Source organism: Eptatretus burgeri, chromosome 7 (genome assembly GCF_056783735.1).
Source record: "Eptatretus burgeri isolate ZD-2024b chromosome 7, Ebu_testis_v1, whole genome shotgun sequence".
NCBI lineage: Eukaryota > Metazoa > Chordata > Myxini > Myxiniformes > Myxinidae > Eptatretus > Eptatretus burgeri.
This window is the reverse complement of record NC_140967.1, coordinates 35,656,260-35,683,155: the sequence shown is the minus strand read 5'-3', so window position 1 is coordinate 35,683,155 and position 26,896 is coordinate 35,656,260. Positions and strand designations below refer to the sequence as shown.

The following is a 26,896-nucleotide window of genomic DNA, read 5'->3' as shown; positions in this document are numbered from 1 at the left end:
AAAAACAGATTTCACAACTGTGCTAGACCAAATCCATCCATTGGGACCATACTCTGTGCAGAGCGTTGGTGCTGCCTCAGTGGTCTCCTGGGCTATTGGGCACAATCCTGGATAGGTCACCACCCAAATGCAGGATACCAGCAAGCTGGTACTCATTTTGCCGACCACAGAAGAATGACAGGTTGAGTGGATCCCAAGCCCACCACTCCAGCCATTAGATAGACCAAATGGCTGCCTCATATGTTAATGATGTATTGTTAATACGTGTGTGGGGTGCTACAGGGTAATTATCAAAGTGTAAAGCCTTAGCGTGGACTGTGTGCTCGCAAAGGATAGATCCTTTTTTTCTTTTTTTTTACTTGTCACAAGGGCTTCGTGTTTTGGTCGTCATCTTGTTTTTGTGTGCCGTTGGAAAGCAGTGTTGTGTGCAGTGGAAGATAGCCATTTTAAGCATGTCGTGTGATCTGTCCTTCCTATTGAACCAACGAGGGTCAGGCAGTATGGTGAAGGAATCCCCAAGGAGGTCATTAATATGAGGTCATCCCAGCACGTGGCACGATAAAGTTCGCTCCCTTCTCCCACCTCTCGCCGATGTCGGTGAGGTCCCGAAGATGTGATGTCACTGCCGGTGCCAACAAAGTCATCACCTGGGGTGAGGCCCCCAAGAGGACCCTCACACTGCTGCCACAATACATTGTGCTTTTGGCCAGACCCGCTGGCAAGTAGAAGCACAGCAATTGGCTGGAGCTGCAGGCCATGTCCTGAATGGGCCAACTGTTGGAGGCTGCCATCTTGGTGGCCGCGTGATGTCATGTGAGGGGCAAGAGGATTCAGGAGTGGGGAGGAAGTAAGGGAGGACTATTTGAGGACCTAATGTGTGTCATTTTATCTCTTTGTCGCCTTGAACACACTGCGGTGTGGAGTTCTCTTTTGTCAGGGATGCTCCGAGGTATTGCACCGCTGTGCTGTGATCCTTCCCGGTGCTGGCCTGCTCTGCTTTCCATGCTGTTTCCTTAGAGACATTTGAGCCTTTTGAAAACGCTTGTGTGGTTTGTGTGTGAATGTGTATGTTCAGGCCCCGAGATATTTATTGAAACATAAGGGTTTGTTTAGTTATTAATTATCATCCGTAATTGCCTGTCTCTCATCCGTTGGATCCGTCCATAGATGTTTATTGCCCATGTCCCTTTCATTCAAGAAATCCTTATCTCATAAGATTGTTTGTGCCTGCTCCACGATCCAACTCCTTGTTTCGACGACAATGGCTTTTCACTGGGGATATAAACTGGACTCTTATTGATAACCGGTGCAGTTTAGATAAAGCTGAAGAACTGATCAGTAGAACACCACTTGCTTACCGGTTCATGGTTCGAGTACCGCATTAGTCATCCTCGGGATAGAGTCCTGGCATTGCGTCCTTTTGCCAGGCAGTAGTTAAAATGCTTTTGAGTGGAGGGGTGGTGCGTAAATGTGACTATTTTATGGACGTAGAATGATTCGGAAGAAACTTGGTGGACAGGTTGCACGTGTGACGAGGAAGAATTGATTCAATTTTGGTGAAGATGCAAATCCGGATTCGAGAATTTTTTATAGTTTTTTTTTTTTTTTTCCAAGTGAATCTTGACCATTAAGAGATGGAGCGAAAACGATACATATGGCATGATATCTCAAGTTGTGGACGAGTTTTGACAAAACTTGGTGGATGAGTTTGTTAGGTGACAAGAACAAGCTGATTCGATTTTGGGTCAGGTCCGGATCCAGATCCGGCCCATCAGTGGGATACAAAAGATAAACTGTTCAGCCTGGTGGAGGTATGCCTTCTACCGAGTGCTGTTCTAGTTGTTTTTTTTTATTCGAAAAAGGATGATGCTTTTATTAAAGGGGAGATGACATGTCAGATGTTGTTTCTGTTCTTGACTTTTTTTTTCTTTGCTGATTTCCAGGTAGGTATTGTTGGACGTACGGGTGCAGGAAAAAGCTCGCTGCTCACGGCACTTTTCCGCCTCACGGAGCTCGAGAGTGGCCGTGTTATCATCGATGATGTCGTCATTGCCGATCTGGGTTTGCATTATCTCCGTCGGGCCATATCGATCATCCCACAGGTATTCCCACTTCCCTCGTTTCCTCCATCCCATCTCTTTGCCTTCCCTTTACCTTAAGTCAGGTCAGGCCAGATTAGATCTGTGACTTGCTACAGGTATCGTGTAAACCTGTACTAACCTGTTCCATGGTCGGGTTGTCGGCGACTAAACCGTCTCCCCCACCAGGTTTTCTGGTGAGGAGGGTGTTTGGATATGGACACCCAGCAGGATTAAAAACAAAACCTGTCAAAGGGCGGAGGAGCTCCTTGTGAGCCAACGGCCATCCATATCTAGTGCCCAACTGTGTCTGCGGACGTCCTCCTGCAGTTGGGTCACTTCTTATAAGGAGGTTGGTGGCAGGATTTGCACTCCGGCCACCGTAAAACCCTTCATTCCGCAAAACACAAAAACGCAAAGAAATCTGAAAACCCACTCCGTGGGAGTACCTCCTGTGCAGGTTCCCTTCACAGGGTAGCTCACCGGATGACGGGATTGGGGCAAAGCCTTCGGGACCCCCAATCTTTGATAGGAGGGAAACCACGGGGTAACATTCCCGGGTCAGATTGCGGGAGAGTGTGTCGGAGTGGTGCTGAGGTGTCGTCCACCAGACGGCGGTCTCCTTGGGTTAACCTGAGGCGGTCCCTTCGGGTGGGTGCCTGGAATGTCCTATCCCAAAGAGAGGATGATCAACTATCTCTGTTATCATCTGAGCTCAAGCGTTTGGACATCGGTATTGCAGCACTCTCTGAGGTTCGGAGACCGGATTGTGGCGAGATAATGGTGGGTGGTTACACCTACTATTGGTCTGGTCGCTCTGATGGTTACCATTCCCAAGGAGTTGCTGTAGCTGTGTCCAATAAGCTGACTCCAAAGATAATTAAGGTAACACCGGTCAACAAGCGTATTATGAGACTAAGGATTCGTCACTCCTTTGGGGTCATTTCCCTCGTTTATGTTTATGCTCCGACTGAGGCGAGTGATCTCACCGTGAAGGATGCATTCCACGCCACGCTCGAGTCTGTGGTTGATCAGTGCCTCAGACGAGATACACTTCTCGTCTTGGGGGATTTCAATGCATCGAATGGAACTGATAGGGATGGTTATGAGGTGTGTGTTGGTCCCCATGGGCCAGGAACTATGAACCAGATTCGCACTAAGTTCCTTGACTTTGCAAGAAGTCATGGACTTAGGTGGCCGGTTCATAGTTTCAGCGCCCACAAGCTCATGGCTGGACTTGGTATTCCAACGCTGGCAGTGTGGCAAAGGAGATTGACCATGTCCTCGTTCATGGTTGCTGGAGGATGATCCAGAACTGCAGGGTCCACCGGAGTGCTCAGTTCCTCAATACTGACCACCGGCTTGTTGTTGCAACTCTGAAGTTGCACCTAAAATCCAGGAGAATGGTACCATCCCAGCCTAGGCTGGATGTTGGCAAGCTCAAGGATGCGAGGGCAGCTGAGGAGTTTGCGAACAAGCTGAGTGGAGATTTGGGGGGTCTGGTTGCTTTTGGAGGTCCTGAAGAGTTGTGGAGTGCCTTCAAGACCACTGTCCTTGATGTTTCCGGTGGATGTCTTGGAACTCACCGTAGGGCAAGGAAGAATTTTGTTTCTCAAGGGACATTGGATACCATTGACCAGAGTTGCAGGGCCAGGCTGAATGGCAGAGCTGAGCTGTTCAGGGAGCTGAGGCATAAAACTGTACGTGCGCTAAGGGTGGACAAGGAGGCCTATGTGCGAGGAATGTGTGAGGGGGGTTGAGCATCACCTGAAGTCAAGTGATTCTCGTCCTGCTGACAGGGGAAATCGCACATTGCGTTCATCCAAGCCCATCCCTCGGTGTACTGCAGTTAGAGCAAAGAGTGGTAGGCTCTTGACAGAGGAGTCCGAAGTGAAGGCCCACTGGGCCGGTTACTTTGAGCGGTTGTACCAGGCTGATCCACCAGCTGTCGAGTTGGACGTCAGGGGTGTTACAATCCCTGTTGCTGACCCTCCAATGAACTGTGGTCCACCTTCGCTTGTGGAAACACGGGCTGCGGTGAACCAGTTGAAATGGGGGTGTAAAGTTCCAGGGATTTGTGGCATCCATGCTGAACTTCTCAAGGCTGGTGGAAATGCTGCACTCGTGTCGTTGCATGCAGTTTTGTGCTCTTTCTGGAACACAGGCATCATCCCAACTGCCTAGAAGAGGGGCCTTTTTGTCCCTCTCTGGAAAGGGAAGAGTGATCCCCAGGACTGCAACAACTACTGAGGGATGACGCTGCTCTCAGTGCCGGGCACAAGGTTTTTGCTCGGATAATTCTTGATAGGGTTCACCACCATCTGCTTGAGCACCAGTGTCCAGAGCAGTCAGGCTTTACACCAAAGAGGTCAACAATTGACTGTATACTTGCTCTTCGGGTCCTCACCGAAGGCAGACGAGAGTTTCGGCAGGGGCTGCTTGCAGCCTTTGTTGATCTCTGTAAAGCGTTTGATTCAGTGAATCGGGATGCCCTCTGGAGGATTATTGGTCTTGGCCACCACAACTGATCGATGTGATGTCTGAACTCTACTCTGGTACTGAGAGTGCTGTGAGATGTGGTGGTCCCATCTCTGACTTATTTCCAGTTGTTACTGGAGTTCGTCAGAGATGTGTACTGGCCCACACACTTTTCAGCACTTGTATAGACTAGATTCTAGGGAGGATGTTGGAGAGATCAAGCTGCGGTGCATCCTTTGGGAATGTAAAGATCTCTGACCTTGATTTCGCAGATGATGGTCATCGTTGCGGAGACTTTAGATATCCTTTTGGGGGCCCCCAAGGTGCTGATTGAGGAGTCGGAGCCACTGGGATTACAGGTTTCCTGGGTCAAAACTAAGATACAGGCTTTCAATGACATCTTGGATGCTGCTGTCCTGTCTGTGCCTGTTTGTGGTGAGGATATTGAGGTCGTGGAGAGATTCACTTACCTTGGCAGTGATATTCATGTCTCTGCTGGCTGTGAGTCAGAGGTCAATAGACGTCTGGGTCGGGCCTGGGGAGTCATGGATTCACTGGATAATGGGGTGTGGCGCTGCCGGAACTGGTGCGGGAGGACGAAAGTCTGAGTCTTCAGGTCCTTGGTGCTTCCAGTCTTGCTCTATGGATGCGAGACTTGTACTCTGACCAAGGATCTGAGACGGAGACTTAATTCATTTGGTACCGGGTCTCTTCGGAGAATACTTGGCTTTCTCTGGTCGGACTTTGTGTCCAACGAGTGGTTGCTGAGAGAGACTCAAAAATGAGATTTGTCAGCTGCGGCTGTCTGGACATGTGGCTCGTTTCCCTGATGCTGGTCCTGCTCACCAGATTCTCTCAGCGAGGGAGTCTCGTGAGCGGAGGAGGCCAGTGGGCCGACCATGTGCTTCCTCGTTGCAGCAGGTTGATCGGCATCTCAAGGAGATGGGTATTGGCCAGGCATCTGCCTGGGGGATGGCCAAACAGATGACTCTGGAGTACCGGCGGAAAGTGGACACAGCAACGCGCTGCTCTGGCGCATGCTCCCATACTTGACCTGACCTTCCCTTTACAACATCCAATCATTACAGAAACAATATGCTGTCAAAATCCATTATGTAAGCCAGCAGAAGACACCACTGCACTGTGCAACTTCCATTATGCATGAACATCACTTTGTATAACTTATTGTCCTCCCAGCTTTTCATTCTCTCCCTATCTCACTCACACTCCTCTTCCTCTCAAATTAATTCAATTTATCCCTCCTCTCATCCCCCATTCAAAGCTTTGGATGAACATGCATATGTAATAAATAGATGCCCCCTTTTAAAAGAATTTCTCTCATCTGTACTGGCCATCGTTATTTGAATGATAAAGTTTTGGTGACATATATTCTGTACAAATGCATTTGAAGAGGTTTATCGTAGCATTTGGTTCACCTGTTCGTTAATATACCTGTATGCTCTTTCACAAATATTGCAAATTGATAATACCATCATCATGTCTTTATGCTTGGGTTAAAACATGCTTGTTTATTGATTCATTATAAGCCTCCTTGTACACTTTAATTTTACCCAAATCCTCCAAAACGTCGTCCACAATGACACCAACTGACAGCACCTTGTCTGGACGAGTGCCTTTTCAAACGTCAAGATGATTCTGCGGGACCCCGCGGCAGTTTGCTATTTAATTCTTCATTGCTCCACCTCTGCCATCTTCCCTCTGTATGATTACCCTTCCCCTTTGGACATCGGCATCTCACATGAAGCACGCCATACCGCACAAACTGCTGCCTTGTTTCTCACCGATTGTGCTTCGGTTTTTGCAGAGAGCAGATGGAAAGATGTTCATGTCCTTGTCCCGTAAAGATGGCCAGGTCCACGTCAGGGTTTTCTCACAATTAGCAGGCTGCCCACGGCGTTTTCACCACTGCCAATGTGGATGGTTTCTCTCGTTTTATTTTTGGTTTTGTTTTGACACTATTGTGTTCGACAATGCATGCTGGTAAAGCCACATGATGTTAGCCATGTTGCTGGAACCACTCCCAGAATCGTCACTAAACTTTTCCGATTATTTCAGATGATCAAGGTTTAGCTGTCCTTGCGCAAGATTTGTTTCGAGCTCTGCCTCCCCCGGAGATTTTCTTTACAGCAGAATTTGGCAGACAGAAAGCAGAATTTTTGTATGTTTATGCAAGTGCCAAGGTCAGTGTTTGCTTCCATCGTGGTTGTCTGAATCATATCCATGGAAGCAAAAGTGAGAAGAGAGGAAAGTGAAACAGATCATCACACGAAAATTTGCAATTTGCATTCTGTCTGTCTGTCTGACCACGATACATTCGGTCGGTACTTATCCATTCTCAACCAAACATGACAGGAGGATGAAGGGTCACATGACGGAGGTTGTAGTGACTTAATTTGCCCTCCTCCCCAAGGGGGTTTTCCACCTTGGGCAAAAACCATGTTGAGGTGTATATCCGTGTTAAGATAGCTAATCATGGCGTTTTTCCAAGGCGCTTCTTATAACAAAAGTAACCATTTCTAACTTCGTTGGTTGGCGGGGGATAACAAGAAAAAGAGCAATCAGAGATTGCAGACCCTCAACAGAACTTGTGTGTGGTGTTTGTGTAGTTTTGTGTGGTGTATTTTGTGTGTGACGTTTGTGTACTGGTGTGTTTTGCAATTAATAAGAGACATAATTAGAACTGCCACTTTATAACTGCTGGCAGTGATGACAGGGAACCAAGACGTTCGGCTTTGATTGGACACCTGACCCTGACCCATGACATTTTTTATTATGATTCAATGGAATTCAGAATTGGATTGAAATAAATGCAATTCAAATCAGATGGAAGACCAAATAGGTACAGTCCTGCATTGGAGTAATCAGAAGGAACCCAAAACAAGCAAAAAGCAAATAAGAAGTCATCAGGAGGAATCTGGCTAGGATTCAGGTTTCAGCTGCTACTCCTCTACCCTCAAACCCATCAAGGCATAGCCAAGTGAGCCAGATTCAAAAAAGAAAAAGGGAACTCAGATGAAAAAAAACAAATAATTCTGGCTGCCAGACCATGCATTCAATCAAGTTGGAATTTAATATATGTATTCCCCATCACTACTAGATCATAGATGTGAAGTTTCACGTCGATTGATTAAGCGGTTCCAAAGAAAACATTTAATATTTTTCTTCAATCCAATATGGCTGTCAAACCATGTGACCTATCAATTATTCCTGAACAAACTTGTACACCCACGGCTTGGGGAACATTTATGTTACGTTTCCCCTCGATCTGGCCAGCCGTTCTGGAGAAGATTTTTTTTTAACAGGTTTTAAGGTAATTCCAATATGGCTGCCAAACCATGTGACCCATGACATCTTGTGTGAACTTCTTGTTCCTCATGGATAGGCGGTAAAACATATAAAGTTTTGCCTCGATCTGTTCAGCCACTTCAGAGAAGATTTTTGAAGGTTTTTTTTTTTTTAAACAATATAGCTGTTGAATCATGTGACTGATGACATCATCAATATTTTTTTTTTTCTGTGGACCATTTTATCCTGAAATGACCCTCAAAAATTTTCATACTGGTCAGATATAGTGTTCTCCATTTGCAATTATGACGTCATAACAAAGGCACCTATATATATATATAAATATATATATATATATATATATATATATATATATATATATATATATATATATATATATATATATATATATATATATATATATATCTCTCTCACACACATTTTAAGGCCATTTTTCCCTGCAAAGGCACCTATGATGTTTGAAAAAATCACGAGGAGTATGAGGATTACTTGCCATGTGCCAAGTTTCAATTTTTTCCTTGGTGCGGTTTCAGAGATAAAGAGGTCCAAAGTTTTTCTGTGTTTCCAACATGGCTGCCACACCATGTGACTTATGACGTCATAATTATCAATTACAACATTATTCATGAGTAGTCGCCCCTATGGTGGAAATTTTGTCTTGATCCGACAAGCGGTTGCCGAGTAAAACACAAAAGTTCTGTCCGGACATACAAACAAACAGACAGACACAGAGAAAAATGGACCCAAATGCAATACCCTCTCCTTCGGCGAGGGGAATAAAAACACTAATGATAATGACATAACATTAATCTTATTACAAAATGATTCACACTAATAATTAACTGAAGTCCTCCCTCCCCAAGGAGTTTTTCCTCCGTGGACAAATGCCGTGTTAACATGTATAAATAGCTTATTGTGGCATTTTGTGGGGCACTCCGACTCGGTGTATAGATATGGACATTAGACACCCAGTGAAATGAAAAACAAAATCTGTCAAAGGGCGGAGGAGCTCCTTGTGAGCCAACAGCCATCCATATCTAGTGCCCAACTGTGTCTGCGCATGTCGTCCTGCAGTTGGGTTACTTGTTTTTTTTAGGTTGGTGGCAGGATTTGCACTCCGGCCACCTTAAAACGCTTCATTCCGTAAAACACGGTGGTGTGTGGCGGTCAGATTGTGATGGTATGTGGTGGCCTGGTGCTGAGGTATTGTCCACCAGAAGTCGGTCTCCTTGAATTAACCTGAGGAGGTCCCTTAGGGTGGGTGCCCATCCCGAAGAGAGCATGATCACCTGTCTGTTATCATCTGAGCTCCAGCGTTTGACCATCGGAATTGCAGCACTCTGCGGTTCGGAGACAGGATTGTGGCGAGATCATGGTGGATGGTTACATATACTATTTGTCTGGTCACTGATGGTTACCATGCCCAAGGAGTTGCTGTAGCTGTGTCCATGAAGCTGACTTCCATGATAATTGAGGTAACACTGGTCAATGAGCGTATGAGACTAAGGATTCGTCACTCCTTGGGTGTCGTTTCCCTGGACTCGATATAGGCTCCGACTGAGGTGGGTCATCTCACCATGAAGGACGCATTCTATGCTGCGCTTGAGTCTGTAGTTTATCAGTGTCACAGGCGAGAAACTCTTTTAGTCTTGAGTGATTTCAATGCATCGACTGGCACTGATAGGGATAGTTATGAGACATGTGTTGGTCCCCTTGGGTCTGGAACAGTGAACCAGAATAGTACTAAATTCCTCGACTTTGCAAGAAGATGTGGACTCAGGGTGGCTGGTGCATGGATGGTTTCAGTGCCGATAGGCTCATCGCTGGACTTGGTATTCCAATGCTGGCGGTGTGGCAAAGGAGATTGACCAGTTGCTCTTTGATGATCGTTGGAGGATGATCCCGAACTGCAGGGTCTACCGGAGTGTTTAGTTCCTCAATACTGACCACAGGCTTTGTTGTAGCAACTCTGAAGCTGCAGCCTAAATCCGGGAGAATGGTACCATTCCAGTCTCGGCAGGATGTTGGCAAGCTCAAGGAGAGGGTAGCTGAGGAGTTTGAGAACAGGCTGTGGGGATTTTGGCAGTCTGGGTGCTTTGGGGAATCCTGAAGAGTTGTGGAGTGCCTTCAAGACTACCATCCTTGATGTCGCCGGTGGATGTCTTGGAACTCACTGTTGGGTGAAGAAGAATTTTGTCTCTCAAGAGACACTGTATACCATTGACCAGAGTTGCAGAGCCAGGCTGAATGGCAGAGCTGAGCTGTTCAGGGAGTTGAGGTGTAAAACTGTACGTGTGCTGAGGGTGGACAGAGAGGCCTATGTGCGAGGGAATCTGTGAGGGGGTAGAGCAGCGTTTCTCAACCTTTTTACCCTTGTGGAACCCTTGAACTAGTTTTCATGTCTCAGGGAACCCCTGCCTAAAAATTATTTTATACCATTATTAATATCTAGCTCTTTTATATTTTTATCGTAGTTCACGTGGTAAATATAATATTTTTTTTCGGATACCTGGTTTAAGGAAAAAATGACCCCCTTTTTGTCAAATTTATTGGCAATGAAAATAAAAACATACTGCTCGTTTATGAGACCTCACACCGAGGTTTTAAATATTCGATTTAAAAAAAAAAATATATATATATATATATATATATATATATATATATATATATATATATATATATATATATATATATATATATATGTTGTTGTTCGTCTTTCGGCTGCTCCCGTTAGGGGTCACCACAGCGGATCATCCGTTATGATCCGCATACTGATTTGGCATAGGTTTTACGCCGGATGCCCTTCCTGACGCAACCCTGGTCGCCTCTTACGACACAGGGATCAGGATTTGGGTTTCGCCATGATTCCGGGCTGCTCTACACCCTGCCCAGTGCAGAGCCCCCGTCCTCAAGCGATCCTCCAACCCAAGCCTCCGAGTAGCCGGATTACAGGTGCACGCCACTACGCCCGGTATATATATATATATATATATATATATATATATATATATATACATATACATATACATTTATATATATATACATATATATATATACATATATATATATATACATATACATATATATACATATATATATATATATATATATATATATATATATATATTAGCCTTATGCGCTATCGCAGCTGCGTCTTACCTCCTATTACTGTTGTTTTGTTTACATTGATGACATCACGAGGTCGTTTCTCACAAGTTTCTGCGATTCACTGTTCAAGCACATGTTTCAAACCACGAAAAAATCTGATTGAATTGGGCCAATCTGCTTGCTTTGTAATTGGGTTGTGCTGCTTGGTCAATTTAAAAACGTCATTTTTGAAAATGTTTGTCTGTTTGACAATTAAAAAAAACACACCTTATGTAACTTGATAAACAAAACTTAAACAAATAAAGCTGAAGCAATAAAGGCAAACAGAAGAACTAACAGAGAGACAGAGACGGAGACAGAGACAGAGACTGACTTCATGCTAGGAAGCACAGAGAAGATAGATGGACACCGTGCATGTGTCCCGTACTTGTCAGTCACTCAATGATACACGAATCCACCGTGTACAGGACGTCCACTAACCAGTGAGGGCGGTTTCACACTGGCGCCATATAGACATCGTTAAATACATTCCCTATGGTTGTTATAATTGGAAATAATACAAGAGGTTGAAGCCTCTATTATAATAACCAAGGAGTTTCCAACAATATGCCGTACGTGTATAGTAAAATTACGAATATTAAATCAAACAAAAATTACTCAAAAATACATTAGCCTATTTATTACTGTTTCTCGCAGAACCCCTAGCGACCTCTTGTGGAACCCTAGGGTTCCAGGGAACCCCAGTTGAGAAACACTGGGATAGAGCATCACCTGTAATCAAGTGATTCTCGTCCTGCTTCCAGGTGTATTTGTGCATTGCGTTCCTCCAAGCCATTTCCTCAGTGTACTGCAGATGGAGCGTAGGGTGGTGGGCTCTTGACAGAGAAGTCCGAGGTGAAGGCCCACTGGGCTTGTTACTTTGAGCAAGCTGGCCAAGCTTGTTACTTTGAGCAAGCAAGTACCAAGCTGGCTAGTTGTTGAGTTGAGCTGTTGAGTTGGATGTCAGTGGTGTTACCATTCCTCTTGCTGCCCCTCCAATCAACTGTGATCCATCTTTGTTTGTGGGAAAAAAGGTCGCGGTGAACCATTTTAAATGTGGTAAAGCTCCTGGGATCTGTGGCAAATATGCCAAACTTCTCAAGGCTGGTAGAAATGCTGTACTTGCGTCATTGAATGCAGTTCTTTACTCTGAAAGACAGGCATCATCCCAACTGACTGGAAGAGGGGACTTGTCCCTCTCGAGAACGGCAACAACTACCGAGGGGTGACGCTACTCTCAGTGCTGGGCAAGGTCTTTGCTCGCTTAATTCTTGATAGGGTTCACCAACATCTGCTTGAGAACCAGCACCCAGGGCAGTTCGGCTTTACACCAAAGAGGTCAACGATTGACCGTATCCTTGCTCTTTGGGTCCTCACTGAAGGCAGACGAGAGTTTCGGCAGGGCCTGTTTGCAGCCTATGTTGATCTCTGTAAAGCGTACAACTGCAGCTGATACTCACAGATTATGCATGTAACAAATCTCATTTGAGCCTCTCTCAGCAATCGCTTGTTGGAGACAAAGTCCAACCAGCGATATCTCAGAATTCTCCGAAGAGACCTGGTACCAAAAGAATAAGTCTCCATCTCAGAGCCCTGGTCAGAGTCCATTCAGTAAGACTGGAAACACCAAGGACCTGAACACTTGGACTTTTGTCCTCCTGCATAGATTCCGACAGTGCCACACCTCCTGATCCAGTGAATCCATGACTCCCCAGGCCCGACCCAGATGTCTATTGACCTCTAGCTCACAGCCAGCAGAGACATGAATATCACTGCTAAGGCAAGTTAATCTCTCCGTGACCTCAACATCCTCACTGCAAACAGGTACAGACAAGATAAGAGCATCCAAGATGTCATTGAAAACCTGGATCTTAATTTTGACCCAGGAAACCCGTAAACCCAGCAGCTCCAGCTCCTCATTGAGCACCTCGAGGGACCCCAAAAGGATATCCAGAATCTCCGAAAAGATGACTGCATCATCTGCGAAATCAAGATCAGAGACGTTCCCAAACGATACACCGCAGCTTGATCTCTCCGACATCCTCCGCAGAATCCAGTCCATACAAGTACTGAAAAGTGTGGGGGGCATTACACACCCCTGATGAACTCCAGTAACAACTGCAAATAAGTCAGAGATTGTATCTCCACATCTCACAGTACTCTCAGTACTGGAGTAGAGTTCAGACATCAGATTAATCAGTGTTGATAGCACCCCACAAAGACCAAGAATTCTCCAGAGGGCTTGCTGATTCACAGCATCGAATGCTTTGCCAAGATCAACATAGGCTGCAAGCAGCCCCTGCCGAAACTCTCGTCGGCATTCAATGAGGACACGGAGAGCAAGGATACGGTCAATCAATGACCTGTTTGGTGTAAAGCCTGACTGCTCTGGGTGCTGGTGCTCAAGCATATGGTGGGAAACCCGATCAACAATTATCAGAGCAAAGACCTTGCTCGGCACTGAGAGCAGTGTCACCCCTCGATAGTTGTTTCAGTCCTGGCAATCACCCTTCCCTTTCCAGAGAGGGACAACAAGGCCCGTCGTCTAGTCAGTTGGGATGATGCCTATGTTCCAGGCAGAGCACAGAACTGCATGAAATGGCATGAGTACAGCAGTTTCAGCAGCCTTCAGAAGTTCAGCATGGATGCCACATATCCCAGGAGCTTTACCCTATTTCAATTGGTTCACCGCAGGCTGTTTCCACAAACGAAGGTGGATCACAGTTGAATGGAGGGTTAGCAATTAGAATAGTAACTCCCCTGACATCCAACTCTACAGCTGGTGGTTCAGCCTGATACAGCCGCTAAAAGTAGCCGGCCCAGTAGGCCTTCATTTCGGACTCCTCTCTAAAGAGCACACCACCCTTTGCTCTCACTGCAGTACACCGAGGGATGGGCTTCGAGGAAAGCAATGCATGAATTACCCTGTAAGCAGGATGACAATCACTTGACCCCAGGTCATGCTCTACCCCTTCACAGATTCCTCACACATAGGCCTCCTTGTCCTCCCTCAACGCATGTACAGCTTTTTGCCTCAACTCACTGAACAGCTCAGCTCTGCAATTAAGTCTGGCCCTGCAACTCTGGTCAATGGTATCCAGTGTCCCTTGAGAGACAAAATTTTTCTTTGTCCTCCGGTAAGTACCAAGACATCCACCGGCAACATCAAGGATGGTGCTCTGAAGTCACTTCACAACTCTTCAGGATTCCCCAAAGCACCCAGACCCCCCAAATCCCCACTCAGCCTGTTAGCAAGCTCCTCTGCTACGCTGTTATCCTTGAGCTTGCCAACATCCAGCCAAGGCTGGGATGGTACCATTCTCATAGATTTACGCTGCAACTTCAGAGTTGCTGCAACAAGCCTGTGGACGGTATTAAGGAACTGAGCACTAAAGGAAACCCTGCAGTTCTGGATCATCCTCCAATGACCATCAATGAGCACATGGTCAATCTCCTTTGCCACACCACCAGCGATTGAATTCTAAGTCCAGCGTTGAGCCTGTGGGTGGTGAAACCATGACCCAACTACCCTAAATCCACGACTTCTTGCAAAGTCAAGGAACTTGATGATATTCTGGTTCACAGTTCCAGACCCATGGGGACCAACACATGTCTCATAACCATCCCGATCAGTTCCAGTCGATGAAATCGATGAAATGATCAGTTCCACTGAAATCCCCCAAGACTAGAAGAGTGTCTCACCTGGGGCACTGACCAACCACAGACACGAGCGCGGTATAGAATGCATCTTTCACAGTGAGATCACTCGCCTCAGTCCGAGCATATTCAGAGACCAGGGAAACGACACCCAAGGAGTGATGAATCTTTCATCTCATCCTCTCGTTGACCGGTATTACCTCAATTATTATTGGAGTCAGCTTATTGGACACAGATAAAGCAATTCCTTAGGCATGGTAACCATCACGGCGACCAGACCAATATTACTTGTCACCACCCGCCATGATCTCGCCACTATCTGATCTCCGAACATCAGAGAGCTCTGCGATACCGATGTTCAAATGATTGAGCGCAGATGCTAACAGAGACAGTGATTATTCTCTCTTAAGGCCCTGTCACACCTTGACGATTTAGCCAGCGTATGCCTGACGTATACAAAATTTGGCTAAAACGCTGGCACACGTCGAATACGTTATGGGTAAGTTTGTATACGTTAAGAGCACGCTGGCATACGTCTTTGTACGCTGGCATACGTCGTAGTATGCCAAGGTGTTAGACAAATTTTCCATGCTTGAAATTTTTCGACGTATGCCAGCGTATGACTCACACGTTCCGCATACGCTGGCATACGTATGCGGAACGTGTGTCATACGTCGAGTACGTCGAGAAATTTTCAACATGCTGAAAATTTCTCGACGTACTCGGCATATGACGACATATGCCAGCGTACTACGACGTATGCCAGCGTGCTATTAACGTATACAAAACTTACCCATAACGTATTCGACGTGTGCCAGCTTGGTTCGGCAAATTTTTCATACGTCGGCATACGCTGGCTAAACGTCAAGGTGTGACAGCGGCTTCACACTTCGATGTCTAGTGCGGTTATGATTTCAATCGTCGAGCCGCAGCCTATGAAGAGCCTACACCACATGATCGTCGGCGATACGCTGCCGCGCGCTATGCATAAGTTAGACTATCGTTGGGCATAGGTTGTGAACGCCGACAACACGCTCAGCATTCGTTGGTATAAGTTATCTATATGTGATTAAAACATTCTGTGTACGTTACTAATACGTTATGCATTCGTCCAACACGTTATTATACGCCCAAAACTTAAAAAAAACATCAATAGTTCAACGTACACCAGCGTTTTACATACATTTTGAGACCTTGCCATACGCTGGCTAAAACGTCAAGGTGTGACAGGGCCTTGAGGGAGAGGACATTCCAGGCACCCACCCGAAGGGACCGCCTCATGTTAACCCAAGGAGACTGCCATCTGGTGGACGACACCTCAGCACCACTCCGCCACACACCACCACACACCACCACAATCTGACCCAGGAATTTACCACATGCTTTTCATCCCATCATCAAGGAATGGGGGTCCCAAAGGCTTTACCCCAATCCGTCATCCGGTGAGCTGCCCTGCGAAGGGCAGCAGCACAGGAGGTACTCCCATGGAGTGGGTTGACAGTTTTCTTTCCATTTGTGGATTTTGCGGAATGAAGTGTTTTATGGTGGCTGGAGTGCAAATCCTGTCACCAACCTCCTGAAAAAAAAGTCACCTAACTGCAGGAGGATGCCCACAGACACAGTTGGGCACTAGATATGGATGGCCGTTGGCTCACAAAGAGCTCCACCCTTTGACAGGTTTTTTTTTTTTATCCTGCTAGGTGTCCATATCCATACATCCTCCTCACCAGGAAAGATGGTTTAGTCGCTGACAACCCGACCATGAAATTGGTAGTTCAGGTTTACATGATACCTGTAGTAAGTCACAGATCTAATCTGGCCTGGCCTGACCTGACAATAGTTGTTCCAGTCATGTGACAGACATTAAGTAGGTCAAAATGGCGAACTTAGTAAATTCCTTCAAAAATCTTCTTCTCCAGACCCACCAGGTGGAATGCTACCTACTTTGGGTTACAACATTAGGACAGGGTCCTGATGGTAAATTGCCATCATGCCAATCACATGACCAGAAATGTGTTATGATGGCAACCTTCGTAAATTTTTGGGAAAATCGTGTAGATTCCTTCAAAAATCATCTTCTCCAAACCCACCAGTCGGAATGCTACCAAATTTGGGTTACAACATTTGGCTTGGGCCCAAATAAACTCCAGGTCCAATGGTCCTATTTTTACATTTTCTGTGGTAAATACTGTATTTTCAGCTTATCTGGAATTGGAAATCCAGATAAGGTATTGTCATCATGCACCATCCATCCATCTGTCCATCCGTCTCCTATTTTGACTTCTCCAGCCACATCGCTGGGCTGATCTGGCTGAAATTTGGCAGCAAGTTTTTGCTCCTGACTGGTAAAGGGGATTACAAAGCTCGTTCCGGTCATGTGACTCAAAGTAGGTCAAAATGGCGGACTTAGTAAATTCCTTCAAAAATCTTTTCCAGACCCACCAGTCAGAATGCTACCAAATTTGGGTTACAACATAAGGCCAGGATAAACTACAGGCTTAGTGGTCCTATTTTTATCATCATTGTTTTTTTGTTTTTTTTACATTTCACAAAACAAAGTACTATTGGACCCCACTATTCGTAGGGGATATGTTCCTGGAAAATGCTGCGAATGTTGAGGCATTGTTTCAATGGGAAAAATGGGGATAGGTTCCCAGCGGTTCGTGATTCATCAGGGAAAATCAAAAATCCCATGAAAAACCGCGAAAACACCTGCGAAAAACCATGAATATGCCTGCACGAAACTGCGAAAGCATGAAAAAAATGTGAATACGTGAAGAACAGGGCCGCAAATGTCGAAGCAGGTCGTATTTAATCAACTGCAAATACGCAAGGTCTGCGAATAGTAAATCCACAAATAGTGAAGTCTGAGAGTATAACTTTTAATCAAGAATGTTCATAACTGTTCTGATTACAAGACTCTGGATTTAAGCAAAATGCAGGGGTTATTTTTTTTACCTTCGGTGGAGACAAAATTAATATCTGGATGTATATGGACTTGAATACAGAATTAAAGTATAGCCAGAAACACTCACTCTCTACAGGATGAGCAAATGGTGGTGGGGGTTGGGGGAGGGGGGAGGGGGGGGATGGAGTTATTTTTCGTTGTACAACTTGTGGGTGTTTTAAGCAATAATATCCAGTTTTCAAGTTATTCTGTCCAGTAGTCAGTTGTGTACGAGTGCGCTAGCAGGTATTATAATTCACCTACTTCTTATGATAATTCCTCTTCAACTTAAAAGTCGAAGCCGAACTTGGTAGAATGTTCCCATGCACATCCCGAATACAACCACCACATTTCAACTTTTGTCCAGCGGGTTAGGAGTGCATAAAATACAGAGCACGTATGTAAATTTGCCAAGTAGTTTTCAAATCTATCAGGTTTTCATACAGAGATACTATTGTAATACTGTAAACCACTGGGACTTGATACACTCTCCCAGCGTATGTGGCACGAGACGATACACATTTACATAGACAATTTGCATTGTCCCCCCCCCCACCACCACCAACCCCTGTGACTGATTTATTTGATTTTTTAAAATCTACAACCTTCCCAGGCACAGCCCAAGTTAAAAACACCAAATTTTAACTCATTCTGTCCTGCAGTTTAGGAGTGCATACAAGTCAAACACACACACACACACACACACACACACACACACACACACACACACACACACACACGTTATATATAGTATGATGAGAAACACTTGCTCCCTATGGAGGCAGAATACCCCCTTCATTATACATAGTATGATTACAATGCAGAAAAATATACATTTCATCTGAGAATCAGCTATTTCTATTTTTAGCAGCTATTGCAAGAGTACTGAGTAGGGGGGAATAGTCGGGACAGTTCATCGATCTGGGTTTGAGCTGACTGGTCTGCCTTGCCGGATTTTTTGTTTTGTAGGATCCTGTACTCTTCACTGGTAGTATGAGGAAAAACCTGGATCCTTTTGATGAACATTCTGACACCGATCTCTGGAATGTTCTCGAAGAGGTGAGGCCACTTGACATAACTTATTTATCCAAGTTTCTATGATGGGTAAATGATGCGTTTTTGTTTTTGGTACTTTTTTGTGTCAATGAAGAAATAAAGTGAGGAAACAGACACTGACAGGTGAAATCATTGACAAGTGAAAAGAGAGGAACAGACAAGGGGTACAGGCCAATAACGGACAATGAGGTCAAACAATAAGTGACAGACGCACGCATGCACACACACACACACACACACACACACACACACACACACACACACACACACACACACACACACACACACACACACACACACACACACACACGAGGTTAGACAGGTGAGGTTTACACAATCAGATTGGACAGCTAACAAAGACTCCATGCAGAAACAAAATTTACAGTTCGACAGAGGAGAATGGTTAGCAAGAATAGAAAAGTCATTGTGTAGGTATGGAGGACAATATAATGAGAATAATGTTTGCCCTTTCTTTGCTGGACTGTCAATCACAAATGGCATGCAAACACCCGGGAGTGTGAACTTGTTTTTAACGTAGGAGGTGTATTCCCCACAGCAACAACCTTCTGAGATAGCAAGCGGTGTAAAGAAATTCCTACCTGGGAGACCAGACCACCTGGTACCTGCAGTTTCGACAGGAATGCATAATTTTATTCAGGGTGTTAAGGCCCGGTCACACCTCGACGTTTTAGCCAGCGATGGCAACGTATTAAAATGTATGTAAAACGCTGGCTTACGTTGAACTTTTGATGTTTTTTTTTAAAGATTCGGACGTATTCATAGCAACTTGGTCTTATGTATAACGCATTGGTAACGGACACAGAACATTTCGTTGTGTTATAGATAACTTATGCCAACGAATGCTGAACCTGTTGTCGGCCTACACAACCGATGTCCAACGATAGTCTAACTTAGGCATAGCGCGTTGCACGCATCGCCGACGATGTCGTGACGTAGCCTATTAAAAGGCTGACGCACAACGATTCGAATCATAACTGCCGTAGAAATGGAAGTGTCAACATCGCGGTCACACCTTGGCGATCTTGCCAGCGTATGCCGACCTAAGAAAAATGTGTCTAAAACGTTGGGGGCACGTCAAATACGGTATGAGTAAGTTTGGTATACGTGAGTACAACGCTAAAGTACGCTATCATACGTCGTAGTAAGTAGAGTACGTCAAGAAATTTTAAACATGTTCAAAATTTTACGACGTACTCGGCGCATGACACACGTTCCGCATGCGATGGTGATAAGTTTTACACACGATATGTGGACGCTTACACACGTCCACAAAGGCTACTTATAAGCTACTCATAAGTCGAAACACGTCGCGGTAATGTCTTTTTTACGCGAAACTTATTTATAACTTATGTTTGACGTGCTTTGAACCAATTCTTTACGTAGTCCCAACACACATCGACGTATGTAGACGTATTCCAATGACGTCTTCCGGTCGACAAAAAAAAATAAATGAACGTGTTTCTAGCTTACAACTGCCATATAAAGACGCGTTCCCAGTGGTTTTGGGAATTGGTATATAAAAATTCTGCTCATAAAAGGGGAACCCAACAGTGTTTTCGAGTCCTTTTTGAGTCGATGTCCATGTCAGCAGTAACAGTATCAGTATCAGTATCAGTATTAGTATTAGTATTAGTAGTAGTTTGTTCATGTTGGCAGTAGTAGGTGAGTGTGAGGGGGAGGGTGTGGGTTATGATGGATCGTCCTTGCGTTTAACGATTTAACGATTTAAATGATAAACTCAACGATTTAAATGGCTGCATCTCCACTATTGAAAGTAGACGCTTGCGCTCAACAATTTGATTTTTTTTTTACACTCAACGACTTTTAAACGGTACCACTCAGCTATTTTCATTGTTTACAATAAACGATTTAAATTGCTGTCACTCGCCTTTGTTTTTTGACGCTGGGGTTTGGAAATTTGAAGCGTTTCTTCTGAACGTGTTAAAACGCTCAAACTCGACTATTTTAAATAGACGCTGCCGATGGACAATTGGAATCATAGCCAAGCTAGACATCGAAGTGTGAACATCCTCGTCATGCCGAAGAAAAGTTTGAAGAATGCTGCAAATAAGTGTCCTGGCCGTGGCCGTGGACGCTGACGCAAGGACAATCCATTATACCGACGTCTTTCAGCCTATGAGTAACTTAAAAGTAACGTCTGTCGACGTGTGGCAACGATCGCGTAACGTGCCAACAACACGTTAATCATAGGTTAGAAATAAGTTTCGGGTACGCTAAACATTACCTCGGCGTGTCTCAACTTATGATTAACTTACAAGTAGCATGTGTTGACGTCTGTCAACGATCGCAGACCGTGCATACAACTTGTGGCCAGCGTAGCGGAACGTGTGAGTCATACGCCGGCATACGTCGTGAAATTTCAAGCATGAAAAAATTTGAGGACAACCAAAAAGTACAACGTTTAAAGCCAACGTACAACGACGTATGGCAGTGTTTTTCAGCGTGCTCTCAATGTTATCAAAACTTACCCATAACGTATTCAACGTGTGCCAGCGTTTTAGAAAAAAAATTCAAAAATCGGCATACGTTGGCTAAAACGTCAAGGTGTGACCGGGCCTTTAGCAATAACTTGCCTACTTTTCACAAAAGCAGCATTGGATATTGTCCGGTACAACAATGACCAGTGCTTGCAGACAGGTCATCCATCTTAACGTCCTTCCGATGAACGGCATACATATCGATGCCCCACCCCGCGTGTGAAACACCATGGTGACAGTTTATAACTGGTTCGAGATTCAAACCAGGCGAGACAAATGAAAGGTGAATGCACATACTTGATACACCTTTGACCGCTGCAAGAAAGCGACTGTCCAGCACCGGGATTTTCTGGTTGTTCCACACACCAAGATGAAAACTTCTGCCGATATAACATTCTTCAGTTATACTCGGAAACGATACAATACTGTATTTTAACTTTCAGTTTTGTGGGTTTTTTTTACGATTAAGTCTTCTTAATTTTTGCCCTTGTTGGTGTCATTTTCAATTTCTCATGCGCTTTTTTTATTTTAACTACAATTTGTAAACAGCTTTGAGATTATTTTGTTTTTGAATGAAAAGCGTTAAATCAGAAATATATTGAAATGAATACCTCAAGGCTATCATGCCAGCTAAAGACAACATTGATGGCGGTGGATTATCACCTCAAAGGAGGAGAGGGAAGAGGAACGTCGGTTACACTCGGGAAAGGCAATTTCTGAGATCGGAGAACAGATGCACAAAGGAGTGCAGTTGAGTGAGCAATTAGGCTATATTTGTGAAAGGTGTAAACAAGGTATGGGTAGCTGTATTAGCACGTGCCAACTTGTGGGTGCACAGTATCCTGTGCTCATCCGTGAAATAAATAACAGGGAAGTTTAACTTAAAATAAAAAGTTTTTCGATTTTGCAAGACCTTTTTTGTTTTAAAACTTTCAAGTGATGGGTGTTATTTAATCATTGCAAATATATTTTGGCAATAGTCTGGCCCGGTCTGTCCTGTGCCTAATCCATCCCTACACTGAGGCAGAGCACATTCCCCATAGTCACCCCCAGGCTAACCACACACACCACTTACTATTGACTGACGTGTTTCTCATTTCAAAAAGATAATGTCAGGGATAATTGTATATTTTGAAGGTGTGTTTTTTTCTTTGCTTTTGCTTTTGTTTTTGACAGCATGGCACACAAAGAATTTGTAGATCTCCATCCTTTCTTTTCAAAGCAGTGTTAGAATTCAAATGTATTTTGCTGCTGTTGTTATTTAGCCCTGGATGGTTCTGCTCGACCCAGACCCAGAGATTCCTCACATCTAAGGTGGTGCACTCTTGCCTTCGTAAAGCTAGGGCCACGAGAGAGAGAAAGAGACAAGAAGGAGTGGGCTACAGTCCATGGGGACCGATGGGTGCTCTGACCATGCTGACCTGAAAAATCCAGGCAGCAGGGAAGAGTGGGGGAGATTTTGCCTCCAACTTGCATGGGGGAGGGGGGATGGGGTACAATCACTGTAAAGAGGCATCACTGATAGTTGCTGTACATGCTGTTGTTGATCTAGGTGAACCTTTTGAAAGACATGACAAAGGTGAAACCACTTATTTTTTGAGTGATTTTTATTTATTTATTTATTTCCCAAGGCTCTGCATTCCTCCAGAAAGATTATTTTATTTATTGCTTGTTAACAGCTCATTGTGAGATGTTTGCTCGGATATATTTGATGTTTCCATTTTGTGTACATAATATGTAGACTGCTCCGAAAAGATAATCAGCTTCTGGTAAGCTGGTGATATCTGTCTCCAAAAAGGCTTGAATGAAATGGTGGCTTTGGCGTTTCAGGCATGATGCGTTATCACCGGAATTGATTCATCTTGATGTGTTCCATGGCCTTCAGACTTCCCTCATAATCTTTTGACTTTTTTTCAATTGTTTTCCTGGAAAAAAATTCCAATCTACATCAGGTTCAGCTGCGGCAAGCTGTAGAGGATCTTCCAGGCCGTTTAGACTCAGAGCTCGCTGAGTCTGGCTCTAACTTCAGTGTTGGCCAGCGGCAGCTTGTGTGCCTGGCCAGGGCTCTCCTCCGTCACAACCGCATCCTTGTGATAGATGAAGCAACTGCAAACGTGGATCCCAGGCACGACTATGACTTGTTACTTACCATACGTTAGTGAATCGTTCTGTCAGTTCACTTTTTCTTCTTAACTTCCTGTTTTTCGAGTTGGTAAAAGGCTATCTATATATTACATAAGCACAATTGTGAGTTTTAAAACTATCTCTGCATGTCTTATTTACCCCACCAACCCCTCCCCCTCCCCTTTTCCTCCACAATCCCATCCTCTTTGGCTTCCCTTTTATTTTACCTTTAATCCTACCAAGGTCCTCTGCACTCTATTTTCCCCAATATTGTCTCTTAGTTTTTTAATATTTACTCCACACTTTCCTGCATCTGTAATATATAGATGGCTCATAAGTATTAACCATGTAATTCTGGAATATTTCATTTGGAGCTGTAATGATTTAGGATAGAGGATCTTAGTTGATGGTGGTGGTGGTGAAGCAGAGACTTGTCAATTTGAAGATGAAGATTATTTGTCCCACAGAACTGATGCACTCATCCAGCAGACAATTAGGAATAAATTTGACAACTGCACGGTGCTCACCATCGCCCATCGGCTCAACACCATTGTCGACTGCGATCGCATCCTAGTGATGGCAGAAGGGCAGGCGCGAGAGTTTGCATCACCACATGTACTCCTTGAGCGGCCCGACAGCCTCTTCTCCCGTCTTGTAGAACAGGCCGGGCATGGTGAGGCCCAAGCCTTGAGGAAGACGGCATATTTGGTAGGTTCTTCTCGCCGATGTTACGATGCATCACGTGATATTTGATCCTGGTGCCACTTTTATATTCACTTGTTGCAAAAAAAAAACAACCCCCAGAAAAGCATAACTGTGTGTTCAACTTAAATTTCCACAACAACATCACATTGTTCCATTGCCTGCTCTGCTTTCCCATGGTTTTGTACAGGAATTTCTGAAGCGAAATAGTTCAGATTCCATACCCACCACAAGTGATTTTGACATTGACAACCCACGCAGCAGTGTCATCATGGAAACTGCATTTTGATTGTCCATCGAGAGCCTTCTTGCCGAAATAAGATCCGTCAGAAACTGTGGGAGCCGCAACGTGATTTGAGCCAAAGGACGGCATGATGTTATCGGAAGCACATCTCTCAATGATCTTGAGAAGATGTAGAAAATGGAGGATTCCCAACTCTAACACTTTCTTTTTGAATTGTAGCTTTTTTGTGAAAGGATTTCCAAAAAAAAGAAGACGTTTTGTATTTTAAAAAAATAAGAAAGAAACAAAGCACCCAACTTGGCTAGGTATGATTCACGACTTTGCAGGTTCCGGTGCTTTAAGTGATTACCAACTCAATTCAGCAACTCAATTTGCTCAGCAACTCAAGCAACTCAAGCTCAGCAACTCAGCAACTCAGCAACTCAGCAATCAGCAACTCAGCAACTCAATAGCAACTCAATTCTTGTGTTTACCTTAATAAACAAGCCAACAGTAAAAAAAACAAAAAAAACAACACAACAACATAATAATAAACAACACATGACTTGTTAACTTACAGTTTACATAACTAAGCAACTTGCATCACAGGATCTTTGTAGAAAATGAAGGCATTCTGATGACGTACCAGTTGACCCATTTGGTACGTCTCGTGTATTGAAGTCAAATTAGAAAGTTGTTTGTTTTTTTTTATTAATCTTTTCCCACATCCCATAAATTACTTGGTTGAGATTTGCTTTTCTTTTCCCTCCCTTTCCCCATCATTTGGTGGACTTTTTTTTTCTATTTAGTTGCTGCCCCCCCCCATCCCTCCTCCCCTCTTACCCTACCCACCCCCGTATTGTTTAGCAGTGATTTCTTCAACTCCGCCACCGAAGGCGGATAGAGGTTATGTTTTCACCCCTGTCTGTCTGGTTGCTTGTTTGTCTGTTTTTGAACAAAATATCTCAAAAAGTTGTGGATGGATTTGGCCAAAATTTGGAGGAGAACTTGGGTATGTGAACCGGCTAAATGATTAGATTTTGGTGAAGATCCGGATCCATATCTGGATCCGATATTTTTTAAGTGATTCTTCACCATTCAGTGATAGGTCTAAAACGATATACAGTATCGCATAATATCTGAAAAAGTTATGGACGGTTTCGGACGAAACTTGGTGGATGAGTTGGTTTGGTGACCTGAACAAGCTGATTGAACTTTAGTTCAGGTCCGAATCCAGATCTAGCCCATCAGTGGGATACAAAACCGAAACTAATCAGCCTGGCAGAGGTATGTGCCACACCGATTGCCTTTCTAGTTTCAGATGAGTTGCTGTCCACCCCCACTACCCTCCGCCCAATCACTGTCAATAGTTTACACGTGTAATACTGTTGCTATTGAAACTAAAGAAATGAGAAAAAAAGGTTACCTTCACCTCTATAATTAAGATCAGATTATATAATTGACAATTAGACTTTTTTTTTGTAAGAAAATTATTTTGTGGCTCATTTCTGTCATTTAATAACAGCTGTGCCTTGTTGTAACTATATAATAGAAAATTAATCAATTGTTGATTTTTTTTTTGAGCCGATTAAACAAATGTCTCCTTTACGACCATTCCCAGTACAGACACAAGGATGGTCGTTTAGCAATGAACACGCAAACTGCCATTAAATGATGCAATATAAGAGTTTTTTTTTTTTAAGAGTATTTATGTCATTTTGATGTAATTTCATTTCGGTTTAAAAAATAAAAAGAAATTATTCTCTTGGCCTACGACGGTTGACGTGTGAATGTTGAAATGGAAATATGTGCCACCACTTTTAAAAGATGCAATTTTATCAGGACATCCTCAAAAATGGTCAAGCCTGGTTGTTCGAACAGGCAAGTGAGGACATAGCTAACTGGTGTGCAACATTTTGTTAATTTTGAATGGGCTTGCCTCTGTAATAGGACTACAGCTGCTTTGTGGTACATCTATGAGTTAAACGCAGATTTGCACAGTCAATAAGAGAGAGAGGTGAGGGTGGGGGCTGATATCGGCTCTGCATGTGTGCGTGCGTGTGTGTGTTTGTTTCATTGGTATCTACATATGCGGGTTTTTACAATGTGGAATGCAGTCCTCGAAGGGCGGGCTCAATTTTGGTAAGGCAAGGAGCTTTCGGTAAGGAGCTCAATTTCCACCTTCATTTCGGTAAGGAGTCACGATTCATGGACCAAGCTGTGAAGTTTTCTGCCAAGGGCTCTCTTTAGGATTGTCACAGTGTGCTGGACAGCTTCCAACTGTAGTTTGTTTGTAGTAATATTCCCAGGGATGGTTTTTAATATCTCTGTGAGGTTCTTCACCATCACTGGTACAACTTTGGCATTCTTCAGCTTCCAGGATCTTTTCACTTCATTCTTGAGGTCTTGGTATTTGGTCATTTTCTTGATTTCTGCATTGTTTAGTTCAAAATCACTGTACTGGTATTAACACCTCAATTAACAATGCCTTCCTCTCTTTTTTTATTGCACCCAATTATGATATCTTGTCACAATGCTTTGTTTTCGATGTTCACACTCGATGAGATCATGAGGTTGTACGTGAGCGGAACTTCAATGTTTTCAATAATTGCTTTTGGTTCATGTAACCAGAAATTCT

The 26,896-nt window shown here is 44.2% G+C and overlaps 1 protein-coding gene across 1 annotated transcript in view; it reads left to right on the top strand.

The window, feature by feature from the left end:
• ABCC4 (ATP binding cassette subfamily C member 4 (PEL blood group)) overlaps positions 1 to 26,031 on the top strand; it is a 152,749-nt gene extending 126,718 nt beyond the window's left edge. The window contains exons 19-23 of the mRNA XM_085890317.1: positions 1,944 to 2,102; positions 18,604 to 18,693; positions 23,162 to 23,334; positions 23,801 to 24,041; positions 24,226 to 26,031. Coding sequence (XP_085746443.1) covers positions 1,944 to 2,102; positions 18,604 to 18,693; positions 23,162 to 23,334; positions 23,801 to 24,041; positions 24,226 to 24,324 — 762 coding nt within the window. The 3' untranslated portion in view covers positions 24,325 to 26,031. The remainder of the gene's footprint in view (positions 1 to 1,943; positions 2,103 to 18,603; positions 18,694 to 23,161; positions 23,335 to 23,800; positions 24,042 to 24,225) is intronic.
• Positions 26,032 to 26,896: the final 865 nt, after the last annotated feature.